The 12,544-nt window shown below is 45.4% G+C and overlaps 1 protein-coding gene and 1 long non-coding RNA gene across 3 annotated transcripts; one reads left to right on the top strand and one right to left on the bottom strand.

Moving 5' to 3' along the window:
* The first annotated feature begins 933 nt into the window (after positions 1-933).
* dtx2 (deltex 2, E3 ubiquitin ligase) lies at positions 934-10,649 on the top strand. Of its 2 annotated transcripts, XM_083530694.1 has the most exons (9): positions 934-1,723; positions 3,132-3,675; positions 4,897-4,955; positions 5,784-5,906; positions 6,858-6,922; positions 7,014-7,175; positions 8,553-8,714; positions 9,161-9,250; positions 9,568-10,649. In XM_083530694.1, exons 1-9 carry the CDS (start codon positions 1,423-1,425, stop codon positions 9,817-9,819), a joined length of 1,758 nt encoding a protein of 585 aa, XP_083386820.1. In that variant the 5' UTR covers positions 934-1,422; the 3' UTR covers positions 9,820-10,649. The 2 variants fall into 2 exon arrangements, with proteins under 2 accessions (XP_083386820.1, XP_083386821.1); XM_083530695.1 differs by lacking the exon at positions 5,784-5,906.
* LOC310720257 lies at positions 10,141-11,358 on the bottom strand. Its single transcript, XR_014531692.1, has 2 exons — positions 10,538-11,358; positions 10,141-10,436 (listed from the first exon to the last, which is right to left on the bottom strand). It is a non-coding gene; the product is annotated as an uncharacterized lncRNA (long non-coding RNA).
* Positions 11,359-12,544: the final 1,186 nt, after the last annotated feature.

Below are 12,544 nucleotides of genomic sequence, written 5' to 3'. Positions count from 1 at the left end.
AACATTAATATTACTACTAGGAAAAGAGTGCAGGCAGGGTGGAGTGGGTGGAGAAGAGTGATGGCAGGAGTGATTTGTGATAGAAGAGTTTCTGTAAGAACTGTGGTGAGACCTGAGATGATGTTTGGTTTAGAGACAGTGGCATTGAGTAAAAGACAGGAGGTGGAGCTGGAGGTAGCAGAGCTGAAGATGTTGAGGTTTTCGTTGGGAGTGACGACGATGGACAGAATTAGAAATTAGTTTTTTAGAGGGACAGCGCATGTAGGACGTTTTAGAGACAAGGTGAGGGAGGTGAGATTGAGATGAGTTTGGACATGTGCAGAGGAGGGACATGGGGTATATCAGTAGGAGAATGCTGAGGATGGAGCCACCAGGAAGGAGGAAAAGAGGAAGACCAAGGTGGAGGTTTATGGATGTGGTGAAGGAAGACATGCAGGTAGTTGATTTAAAAGAGGCAGATTTAGAGGACAGGGTGGTATGAAGACGGATGATCCGCTGTGGCGCCCCCTAATGGGAGAAGCCGAAAGTGGAATATTACTACTACTACTACTAATAACTAACATTCATATTACTACAGAATAGAAACTCCAGACTCGAAATCATCACAACACCCGTGGCCTTATTTACACGTTTTTTTAATAGTCAGAGGTTTTTGGGCTCATGATAATTGTAATAGATATCAATCTATTAATAGATCAGTGCGTTAAGAGTCGGGTAATGGTGGGAGATGAACTGCTGTGGCGCCCCCTAATGGGAGAAGACGAAAAAGAATGAAAATACTATTGCTAAAAAAAAAATAATAATAATAATAAAAAAAAAAAATAATAATAATCGACATTAGTTGAATATATTTTCAATAAAAATAATAATCAGAGAGGGATTTATAGGTGAGCAGGTTTTCTCCTTAGGGGGCGGGGCTTGTTGGTTTGTTGCTTTGATGTTCGGCGCGCGCGCGGTTACCGCTTTGTTATCGCTGTGTTCCGTCCGCGGCTCAGCAGCGCAGCAGCTCGGGGTCACAGTTCCGCTCTCACTCCGTTTCTTCTCCAACACCACATTATCACCCGAAATACAGCGACATGGTCCTGACAGCAGTTATTCTGACTTCATGTCGGTCAGTTGTCCGGGTTGTAGGCGTTGAGATTGCTCGGTGAGGAGAAGCAGCGCTCGGTGGCTAGCGCTCGACGGCGGCTCGGTTAGCGGAGTTAGCGGCGCTTTAGGAGATGCGAGCGGTTTTTGGGAGTGATTGAAGGCCTTTGTGGAGGAACCGTGTTTCACGCAGGACAACGAGCTGGCTCATCCGGATACAAGACACCCCCGGGTCTTCACATGAACCTGGTTAGCTAGCGACACGGCTCGGCTAGCTCGCTTCTGGGGAGGAAATCAAATCAGCTAGTTTGTTTCCACACGATCCCGGGGTGAGGAATGGCCACCGCTTCCGGTTTCTCTTCGCGGAGTGGCGCGGCTCTGTCCGCGGCCTCGCCCGGGACCTCGTCCGGAGCCGTGGGCCAGTCGCAGGCCATGGTGGCGGTGTGGGAATGGCAGGACGATTCGGGCGCGTGGCGGCCCTACAGCGGCCAAGTCAGCTGCTTCATAGAGCAGTGTCTCCATCCTCACCGGAGCGCAGGCCCGGCTGTCACCACCATCTCCCTGGGGCAGAGTGACGCGAGTCTGGCTGCCTACATCATCGACATCCCGAGCTTCACACAGTTCCGACAGGACACCGGTATGCGCCTCTGCCACACACAGGCTACATTGTCTTTTATCCGCCTCATTAGTGCTTTTACTGGTAGGGGTGCCAATATATATGTTGTCTACTAGATGAAGTAAACTTCAACCGATTGAACCATGGACCATTTAGCTGTGATACCACCACCATATCACCATGATCCCATCACCATTACTACCACCACCATGATCCCATCACCATTACTACCACCACCATGATCCCATCACCATTACTACCACCACCATGATCCCATCACCATTACTACCACCACCATGATCCCATCACCATTACTACCACCACCATGATCCCATCACCATTACTACCACCACCATGATCCCATCACCATTAATACCACCACCACCACCATGATTCCATCACCATCACTACCACCACAATGATCCCATCACCATCACTACCACTACCATGATCCCATCACCATTACTACCACCACCATGATCCCATCACCATTACTACCACCACCATGATCCCATCACCATTACTACCACCACCATGATCCCATCACCATTACTACCACCACCATGATCCCATCACCATTACTACCACCACCATGATCCCATCACCATTACTACCACCACCATGATCCCATCACCATTACTACCACCACCATGATCCCATCACCATTAATACCACCACCACCACCATGATTCCATCACCATCACTACCACCACAATGATCCCATCACCATTACTACCACTACCACCACCATGATCCCATCACCATTACTACCAACAGATTTCAGGCTCAGCAGCTGTTTATTTTATCCACAGAGAGCCTTTAATAACTACCAGAACTTTGTTATTGTTTGAGAAAGAACCCTGTTTAAGTGAATAGGTTGGGTTTTAACCGGAGACTCGGTACCACATGACACTGCTGGGTATTTCCCAGAGAAGTACGCTCGCGCCACATGACCTTCAGCATACAGACTATAAAAGAAAGGCGCCTATAATAAGCAAAATCACCGTGAGCCAAAACAGTGAAAGTGAAAAGCCCACACAAGCGTTAATCCCTGCAGAGTTTACGTCAGGCGCGATACAGCAGCTCTCTCGTTTCACGTTAGTGTTTTTGAAAGACCTGCGACACCTGCACTCCCTGCTGACTGAACAGGAAGGACGAGGGAGGAAATAATAGCAGGAAATGTGCTGCAGGTTCAGACAGGAAGGACAGCAGTTGGGGGGAAACTCTCAGAAGGTGCACTTAAAATTAGTACTTACGCAAATGGCAAGTTAATTTTAGGTACGTTTTGCATTTTGTATGCAGCGTGTTTCTGTTTGCTGTTTTTATGTTTAATATCAGAAGAACAAACAGGGCGGCTCACCAGCGTAACACACAATTATATCGATTACCTACGGTATTAAAATACTCACTAAAAACCTGTTTCCTGCAGGTAAAGTCCGCTCAGTGCGACGCAGCCTGTTCCCTCAGTCGCCTGCGCTGGGCAATGGCGTGCTCTGGGAATGGGCCAATGACGAAGGCAGCTGGACAGCTTACGAAATGCACACCTCTGCTTTGCTGGAGCACAGTTACGTAACCCGCCAGACCACGGCTGACTTAGGACCACACAGCCAGAACTACGTGGTGGACTTCATGACGTTCGAGCAAGTCAACAAGACGTCTGGTTACAGGCGGCGCGTGCGCAGGCAGACCGGGACTCCGTACCCGCCTGCATCGGTCTCGGGCACGGGCTCGGTCATCCACTCGGGACCCGCGTGCACCTGCCAGCAGTGTTTGAGCCACGGACCCATGCCCGGGCGCTCACGCCACTCTTTCTCAGCTGCCGCCGGCCCTTCCTCGGCGTACTCGCCGTATCCCAGAAGGCCGCTCTCCGTAGGGAACATGGCTTGGGGAGGACCCTGGAGCTCAGCGGCTTCTTCTATGGCTCAGCCTCCAGGGCCGGTGCAGTCCTTTCCGAGTACTCCGAATGGCTTGAGGTCAGTTCGAGTCATTAGGCTGAAAGTATTTGCAGATGTCAATCTTGAATGTTTAGCTGGTGTTCTGTAAGGTTCTGGTTGGAAGATGGAACACGTAGACAGTTCGGGGGTTTAAAAACTGCCAGCTTTTGTACGGTTTAGGGTTTCCTTTGTCTTATTTTTGCTTTTTTTTCCTCCAGATGAACGTGTTTATAGTTTATTTGCTGAATTTGCTTCTGATTGTGAAAGAAATTTTTGTTTTGTCTTGTCGACTGAAAGTAGTCTGGGCTATGCTAAGTGAAGGTGCTACAGAAATAGTACTTCCTTTCTGTCTACACAGGCTCTTTGTGCCCATGTTTAAGCATCTCACACCAACCACAGTGCCACCCTGTTTCTCCACTTTCAGTGACCCTGATGCTCTATTAATACGTGCAAAATAGACCACACAGCATCCATCAGACAGGAAGTCCAAGCTCTTTCCTACATTTCTCCTTTTTCTTTTTTAACATTGATTGTTTTTGGTTTATATTCACATTCTAACCCGGGTTGCCATGCGCACACATTTTACCCGCTAATTGAAAACAAAAAAGGGAGGCAGTTTCCAAACACGTGTTACATCGATGCAAAACATCTCTGGTTTATTAAGTTTTATTACATCCGGATGGGAATGAGTTAATGGCAGTGAGTCATCTTAACAGTAGTTTGCTGTGTGTGTGTATGTGTGTGAGAGAGAGTGAGTGTGTGCCATTAGGGAAATTACACGGTCAAGTGCACGAGTGCGACCTCAGTCAGCGATGAAATGAAAATGAAATTAACTAACACGGTATGACTGAAGGGATAGAACAGGAAATCTACAGCCGGATCCTAACACCTTTATCAAGTACTTTAAGAAAAGTCCTAGGTTTGGATCGGGCCTCTGGAGTTCCTTATGGTGTCGTTTAACGCTCTGCTTTTTCCTGATGCTGATGTTTAGACCGGTCTCGAGATCCGAAACCATGGATTGTTTGCGTTCTTTCAAACGAGTCACGCTGACTTCCTGGAAGGGTTATTTTTAGGCTCTAATTTAAGCGGACATCCTTCACAGCTTCACACAGGCAGATGCTTTGCGTGCAAAATCTTTAAGATGAGACAGATGGAGGTGCTGAAAATGAGTCGCCCGACCAATCAGATTTCAGTATTCAACTGCGCTGTGTGTCGTAATACAGTCATTGATAACGAATTATGATTTTTCTATTTCCACAGCATCCCGTCAATCCCCTTACAACTGAACGGCTCCAGCAGCGTGAGTGCCGCCCTGGCAGGTAGCATACACGTACATCTGCAAACAACAGCTTTTCCCATGTGTCTTTTGTCTTCAGTTCCTCTAACACCCCCCCCCCCCCCCCGAATGTGCCTTTTGACCCGTAGCCTGCAGAAATTGCCTTTCTTGTGAGTGTCAATCAGTCAGTCAGTCAACCAGGTGAAGATTCCCAGCAGATGCCAAGCAGATTAGTCTGTATCTTTGACATGGCTCGGATAATAAAAAAAAATGCGCTGGAAATATTTCCCGACCCGGTGCAGTCGCATCTCATCAGCCCAGATTCATCATCATCATCGTACAGAAGCTATCGTTTAAAAAAAAAATACAAGTTCTCCACGTGAGTTTACCACCAGGTCGTGCAGCAGCCTAGATAGTGTACGTTTAAGGTTGGATTTGACAGCCGGTCGAGGGAATTAGGAGCTGTCTGCGGTTTCTCAGCGAGGAAAAAAAAATAGTCCTGGTCAAGACAGAACTGGGATAACGAGCCGCTCGCCGCCCTCTGTGCCAAGCCAGATGGGTTCCGATTTCTCCGAGGCGTTTCGACGGTACAGCTCTCTAAAGCGCAGTCAGGTGGATGACACTCACTGCCAGGGTTCCTTACCGTCAAGGGATGCTCTGAACTCACGCCCTCATCACAGCATGCAACCACCCCACTCACTTGTGGTTGGCCTGCTCCACTTTTTGGCTCATCACTTTTCCTCTCCTCCATTCCCCCCCCACCCCTCCTTACTTCCCTCCTTCCCTCCCTCTTTCCTTCCCTCCCTCCCTCCCTCCCTCCCTCCCTCCCTACCCCCCCGCATGTTTTCCGCCTCGGGGGTCGGCTGTCCAGGCATGGCTTCCATTTTGATGTCTGCAGCAGGACTGGGAGTTCGCTTCATGACCAGCCCCTCCGGCAGGCCCAACCAAGCCCAAGCCAGCTCCGTTAAGAGGGCAAAGAGACAGCACAGGACAGGTAGCTAAGCCGTGCCAAACCTTCTACACCTAACCCCGCACCCCTGAACTGCCCCTGCTGCCCGCATCCCTCCTTATTTTTTTTTTCTTTTCTTATTTCCTCACATGATTCTGCTGCTTGCCCTAAAACACCACTTTGCTCAGTTCCTTTTTTGTTGTTGTTATATATAGAAAACTGTGTGTGGTTTTTGTGTTTCACCTCTGGTCCCTACTTCATGTTGTGCATGCGCACTCAGCCACTCTGCCTTTCGAAATGCCTGCATCGATTGTCCATTTGTTGTCCGCTTATCACCTGCTTGTGACACGCACGCCGTTTAACCCACGAGCCTAAACATCATGTGTATCGCGCATAACAACAAGTCGCTGTGCACTTCCTGGCCGCTTGAAAAACCACGCAAGCGGGGAGGATCTGACGAGGTTCCGACAAGACTGACACTTACAAGCAAGCCTAACCCACTTCCTTTTAATATCCGCTAACGACAAACCTTCCGTTTTTAACGCGGTTATTTCACTCGGACTTGTTCAGTCAAGTGCGCTAGGACCCAGGGGACCCGAACTGCCACTTACTGCACATCAATTTCCTCGCCATAGCTTGACTATTACTCTGGGAAAGTGGTACCAGATGATTTGTCTTTAGTAATGTATTTACTTCGGGAGGCAGTTATGCGTCGCAGGAAGCGGCGGCGGTGCGAATAGACTCTTTCCCAGAGTATGCCTTTTGCTAAACTGCTTAACGTCTCAACTCAGCACTTTTCACCGTACTGAGTTCACACATGGTTTGTGCTCTTAATGTGTGCGAAAAAAAAAAGAACTGCGTAGACACCGAGACTCTACATTGTTTAGCGTATTCTTTTAGCGATAGCGGCGACAGATTTCCGTGTAATCCCTCAGCCCGTTGAGAGGATGCGCCGATTTTGGACGCGCATAAAATGTTTCCGTTGTGTGTCCTCAGCTGCCCAGAAACCCGAAGAGGTCATTAAGAAGTACATGGAGGAAGTGCGGGCGAGCCCAGATGAGGTACGATTGTGATGTCGTTTCCCGTGTCACTGTAGTATGTGCTTGGTGTGCAGCCGGGGGGAAAAGAGTGAGTCATGTGGTGTCGTTTCAGGATTGCATGATTTGCATGGAGCGTCTGTCGTGCCCCTCTGGCTATGACAGCCCTGAAGGGGGAAGCCAGGCGCTGCAACCCAGCACCGTGGGCAAGTTCACCAAGTGTGGTCACACCTTACACATGCTCTGCATGCTGGCCATGTACAACAACGGCAACAAGGTATAACGCTTCTCACCGAGCTGCATTTCTCAAATACAGACCCACTGCTTTCGACCGCACGAACTGACGCAGACAGGATTTAAATACTTGCTCAGGAAGTAATGGTGGTTTGAGATTAGTGGCACATAGTGGAAAAAAAAAAAAAAAAAACAGGCTGATTTATGATGCATTTGAGTAAGCAAGGTTTCGTTTCTCTCACAATGTAAGTACAAACAATGGGCCTCATTCTTCAGCCTATAAAAATAAATCGTCCATCGTGGAAGTCAAACTACAAGTTTAAGAATAAGATGAGAATAAAACAAATATATCTACCATTTTGCATTTCCGGCTGAGACGCACCTGGGGGGGGGGAGGGGAAAAAAAAATATATATATACACAAACATTTGTGCATGCGTGTGAAGTTTGTAGTGTAATTTGTATGTAGCATATTTCATGATGAGATCTGAAGCCAGCCAATCAGGGTTTTCTTCAATACCAATAACGAGGTTCTATTTAATACTTAAATTATCATTACGTAGAATTTTCATCTCTACCAAGAATAATATCCGACTTCCCCGCCCTTCGATCCTCCCGTATGTCACTTGCCACTGCGTGTGTCACTCGCACCTTAGGAACGAAGGCCTTCGAAATCTAAACCACAACCGCCCACCACATTGGGTTCTCTAGAGAGTTCTCAACCTGCACAGTGAAGAGTACAAAAAACAGAGCTGAAGAACACATGAATCAAACCGGTCGAGGAGGATTTATTAAAAAACAAACAAAAAACTCAATCTGAGATGCGGTTAGAAACCAAATAACGGACCACCAAGCCTGAAAAAGTCTTCAGTTCCTTTAGAACCCATTTAGGGGTTCCAGGTAGAACCATTCACATGCCAGCTGATAGAGTTTGTATTTGGATACATTTTTTTTTTCTTGTTCTTTCTCTCTGTTTCTCTTTTTCTCTCTTTTTTTTGTCACTCACATTCTTTCGCTTTTACTCTCTGTATCTATTAACCCCTAACAGCTGTGCCATTTTAGTCTGCATCAATAAATAAAATAAAAATATATACGTTTTGTATATGAACAATGCAATAGATAATTACTAGGTATTAATTTATAGGTAAAATATTATTATTATTATTGTTTGTTTTTTTATTTCATCATATTTTCCACATAATGATACAAAACGGAATAATTATGCATAACATTATGGAAACTTAATTAATTATAATAAAGCATGTTGTGGATTTCTCTTTTTAAAAACGACACGAATTCAAAGCGCCTTAAAAACGGCGTCTTGTGTTTTGTTTACACGCACGAGCGTATTTTTGTTTACAGTGTTTTCCGTGTTGTATATCAGCTTTTTTTTTGACATTTCTGTGTCTATCGTTTGGAAGGACGGCAGCCTGCAGTGTCCCTCTTGCAAGACAATCTACGGCGAAAAGACCGGCACTCAACCAAAGGGCAAGATGGAAATATACAGCATCCCTCAATCCCTCCCTGGTCACCCGGACTGTGGCACGATACAGATAATCTACAACATCCCTCCTGGATTACAGGTCACTGCACCATTCAGCTGTTTACATTTATATATGCATCATATACTGCTATAGAGCATCGACCTCAACACTATTGAACACCTTCGGGACGAATTCAAACGCTGACTGCCCCCTTGTGGCGAAAAGAGAGCGCAGCTTTCCACAAGCACACGCCGAAATTCATTAGAACGTCTTCCCAGAGGAGAAGAGTCCATAAGAACAGCAGACAGGGACTAAATGTGGAAAAGGATGTTCAGAAAAGCTAATCTTACAGTATCCATATAGAGTACAGCATATATTTACACTAGTTAATCTGGTTCCCATTTAACTTTATCAAAGTCAAAATCTTGATTGTCTCATTTAAAAGGGAGTCGCCGGGAAGCATGTCCGCATCACGCAGCTCTGAGCGGTAGCTTTAGACGAGCGAGACGATTTAATTACATCGAGTTTCGTGTTTCTGTCCCCAGGGTTCCGAGCACCCGAATCCGGGCCAGCCTTACACCTGTCGAGGTTTTCCTCGCTTCTGCTTCCTGCCTGACAACGACAAGGGCAGAAAGGTATCGCATGCGTTTTAATTACACAGTCGCTCTCTGAGGAAGAGCTCTTCTGAGAATAATGACAAAGTTTGGTCAAGAATCAAGGATCTGCGTTTCATCATGGATCAAAATGTATTTGAAAAGTATTCCCATTGATATTTAATATTTTTAGTACATCTGAGTAAGAAGGAACAAGAAAATTGTTCTCTGTTTCACAGAGGTATAAATACGAGGTAACACACAGTGATTAATATAAAGAAGTGTTGCTGGAGGTTGAATTCTTTCAAAGTCAGATTCCAGATACAATCTCCCACCATCTCGGTGTCTTTCCTCCACAGGTTCTGGAGCTGCTGAAGGTGGCGTGGACACGCCGTTTGATCTTCACAGTAGGCACGTCCAACACCACAGGCGAGCCCGACACGGTGGTGTGGAACGAGATCCACCACAAGACCGAGATGATGTCGAACGTATCGGGCCACGGATACCCAGACCCCAACTACCTGGACAACGTCCTGGCCGAGCTGGCGGCGCAGGGCGTAACCGAGGACTGCCTGAAAAGAGACACGTCTCGGTCACGTGAGCCCGAGTAGATCGCCCTGAATGAGACACTGTGTGAGATCGTAGGCAGATTTTGAGCATGTAAAATGCTTGGGCATCATTTAAAAAAAAAATACAAATAAAAGTACAACCCTTTATCGCATCTCCGCTAGGATTTAAGAGCCGATTCTCTGTAACATCCAGGTTTTTTTTAAATGGCTGGTCCAGCGTATACAACAGCCATACAGGCGTTCAGAACCTGAGCCAAATGTTACTCGGTATACTACTTAAGGACGAGAGAACAAGGGAAGGTTTACAGTATGAAGTTTTTTTTTTTTTTTTTTGTACATAAGTGGCGATGGACCTCCATCCTCTTTTTACATTTTTCCCCCCGACTCTTAAGTATATCTCTGTTTCTGAACAGCTGTGTCACTTTTTTCTCATACCATCCAAGAGGCAGCTACGATTTGGGTTTGAACACGCGATTAATTTTTTTCCGTAGCACTTTAGCTCTGGCAGTGCTGTGAATCATAATGGGATTTCTAAAGCCAAGTGTAGCTTTACAAAAAAAATCTAAATAAAACATAAAAATATCAAAAACGCTTCTTTCCCGGCATGGCATGTGTTACAGACCACCATTTCTAGTAACTTCTGACGCTTCTTCCAACTTCTCTTTAACCGATCTCTTCATAGAAATCACCCGGACACGGATTGACAACGTTGTTTTCCAAAAAAAAAACGCGGTGGCGTTTGGAGTCGTTTAAAAAAAACCAAAAAAAAAACGATCCCATGTCATTATTGCAAAACACTGCAAATAGTTTTTACTAGTACTGTATTACTTGTATTACAAAATTAAAAGTGTTACGAATTGCAAACATTTCAATTCATGCTGTTTGAAATGCTTTGATGCTGCTGTTTAGGTTTTTGAAGGTACAAGGGATACACACACACACACACTTTAGGGAGGGGGAGGGGGTAGAATAGACACCCCATTTAAATTAAAACCATGTTACATAAGGTGAATAGGGAAATGAAAGCAGATTTTAAATTCCCACAATGCTGTTCAAGTTCCATTAATTCCCACATTCGTCTCCTTTATTTCTACACGTTGTGCCTCTTGTCTTGTTTCATCGTCTGCGACGAGGGTCGGGGGGACCCAAGGCTGTCCATCCGTCTGTTCTTCCGTCTGCCCGTCTGTCTACCTGTCTGTCCGTCCGTCTGTCTGTCTAGATTATGACTGGATATAAATAATTCTGCCCAATCGAAATCGCACACAGAGTAATTAGTGGTATAAGATGATCATGAAACGAGTTGTAATAAGAAGCTGTTTGTGTTCAAACTTGTGCCATTTTTACACTTTATTTCTCATTCAAACGTTTTCTTCATCATTCCGTGAAATTCATCTTCAAAGTCGTTTGTGGAGCTCATGAGGCAGTGGTTACATTAGCTGCCTTGCGTTTAATGCAATTGCCTTGATGTTGCTACTAGATAGATCGATCTTCAATGGTCTGCTATAGAGCTATGACCTCAACCCTATGGAATATCTTTGGATTTGGAACACTGACTGCACCCCAGGCCTCTTCAGGTAAGGAACATCTTACCTGAAGTAGAGTTAAAGGTTATTAAAACAGCAAATCGGGACTAAATGTGGAACTGGAGGTTCTATATGACTCGTCTATACAGCGTATATGCAATTCTGTTTGTTTAAAAGATTTGGATTCCTTTTCTAGAACCACAGTTCTGCAATTCTAATACAATATTGTTTCTATAGTAACCTATACAGCGACTTGGAAAATGAAAGAAAAAAAAAAAATGCTGAAAATTCTGTGCATTTGCTGGGAGAATGGGTTTCTCTCTCTCTCTCTCTCTTTCTCTCTCTCTCTCTCTCTCTCTCTCTCTCTCTCTCTCTCTCTCTCTCTCTATCTGTATATATATATATCTAAATATATACACACAAAAATAAAATGGGCAAAAGTATTTGGACACCTGTTTTTCTAAACCATTTGTGGTTCATTCTCAAACTGTTAACGAGGCACACAGTTGTATAGGGAGACCCTGCTTCAGCATGTAAATGCTCCATAAAGATTTGGTTTATATTGGTTGGAAGATTTGGTAAAATTAGAACACTGACTGCCCCGCAGGCCTCGACACCCCACATCAAAACTTGACTTTACTAGCATACTTGTGCACACAAATCTCCACAAGCACTCTCCAAAACCTAGTGAGACATCTTCATATTCTTGTGATTCAACGGATTCATAGTTTGTATTTTAAATCCACAGAACTATTTGGTTAAATTACATTTAACAGCTTTTCTAGTACATTGGCCAGATTAGCACTATTCTCCATCAGAGGGCAGTATTGAGCTGCGAGATTTAAACCCGTTCAAAATCTCAGTCAAATAACTCTTCTTGCTCAGAAATTATATTGTGTGTTTTGTAAGGTGGTTGTGTGTGGGGAAAAAAAAGAGAGAGATATTGTCTCAGCTGTTGTCGCAGACATGATAATGTAAAGTAAAGATGTCGCACTTCCCTGTCATAGCTAAAAAAGCGTGTTCCACAACACGGGCAGAGGAGGGCACGCTCCATTTGTTTAGGCCCCCACGAAGGTGTTTTCTTTCACCAAATGCTGTTCTCTCGAAGAGAAAAGCGTGGCTCCGACCCGACACGCTGCACACTTTCAGCCTGGGATGTGTGACTGGGCCGTGTTGATGGTTCATTACTCAACGCGAGTTCAGCAGTGCATGAAATGAAGTGAAGGGTGAGTAAGCCATGTTCA

This window comes from Silurus aristotelis (genome assembly GCF_946808225.1).
Source record: "Silurus aristotelis genome assembly, chromosome: 26".
Taxonomy (NCBI): domain Eukaryota; kingdom Metazoa; phylum Chordata; class Actinopteri; order Siluriformes; family Siluridae; genus Silurus; species Silurus aristotelis.
The sequence above is the reverse complement of the archived record's forward strand: the minus strand, read 5'-3'. Positions and strand labels throughout refer to the sequence as shown.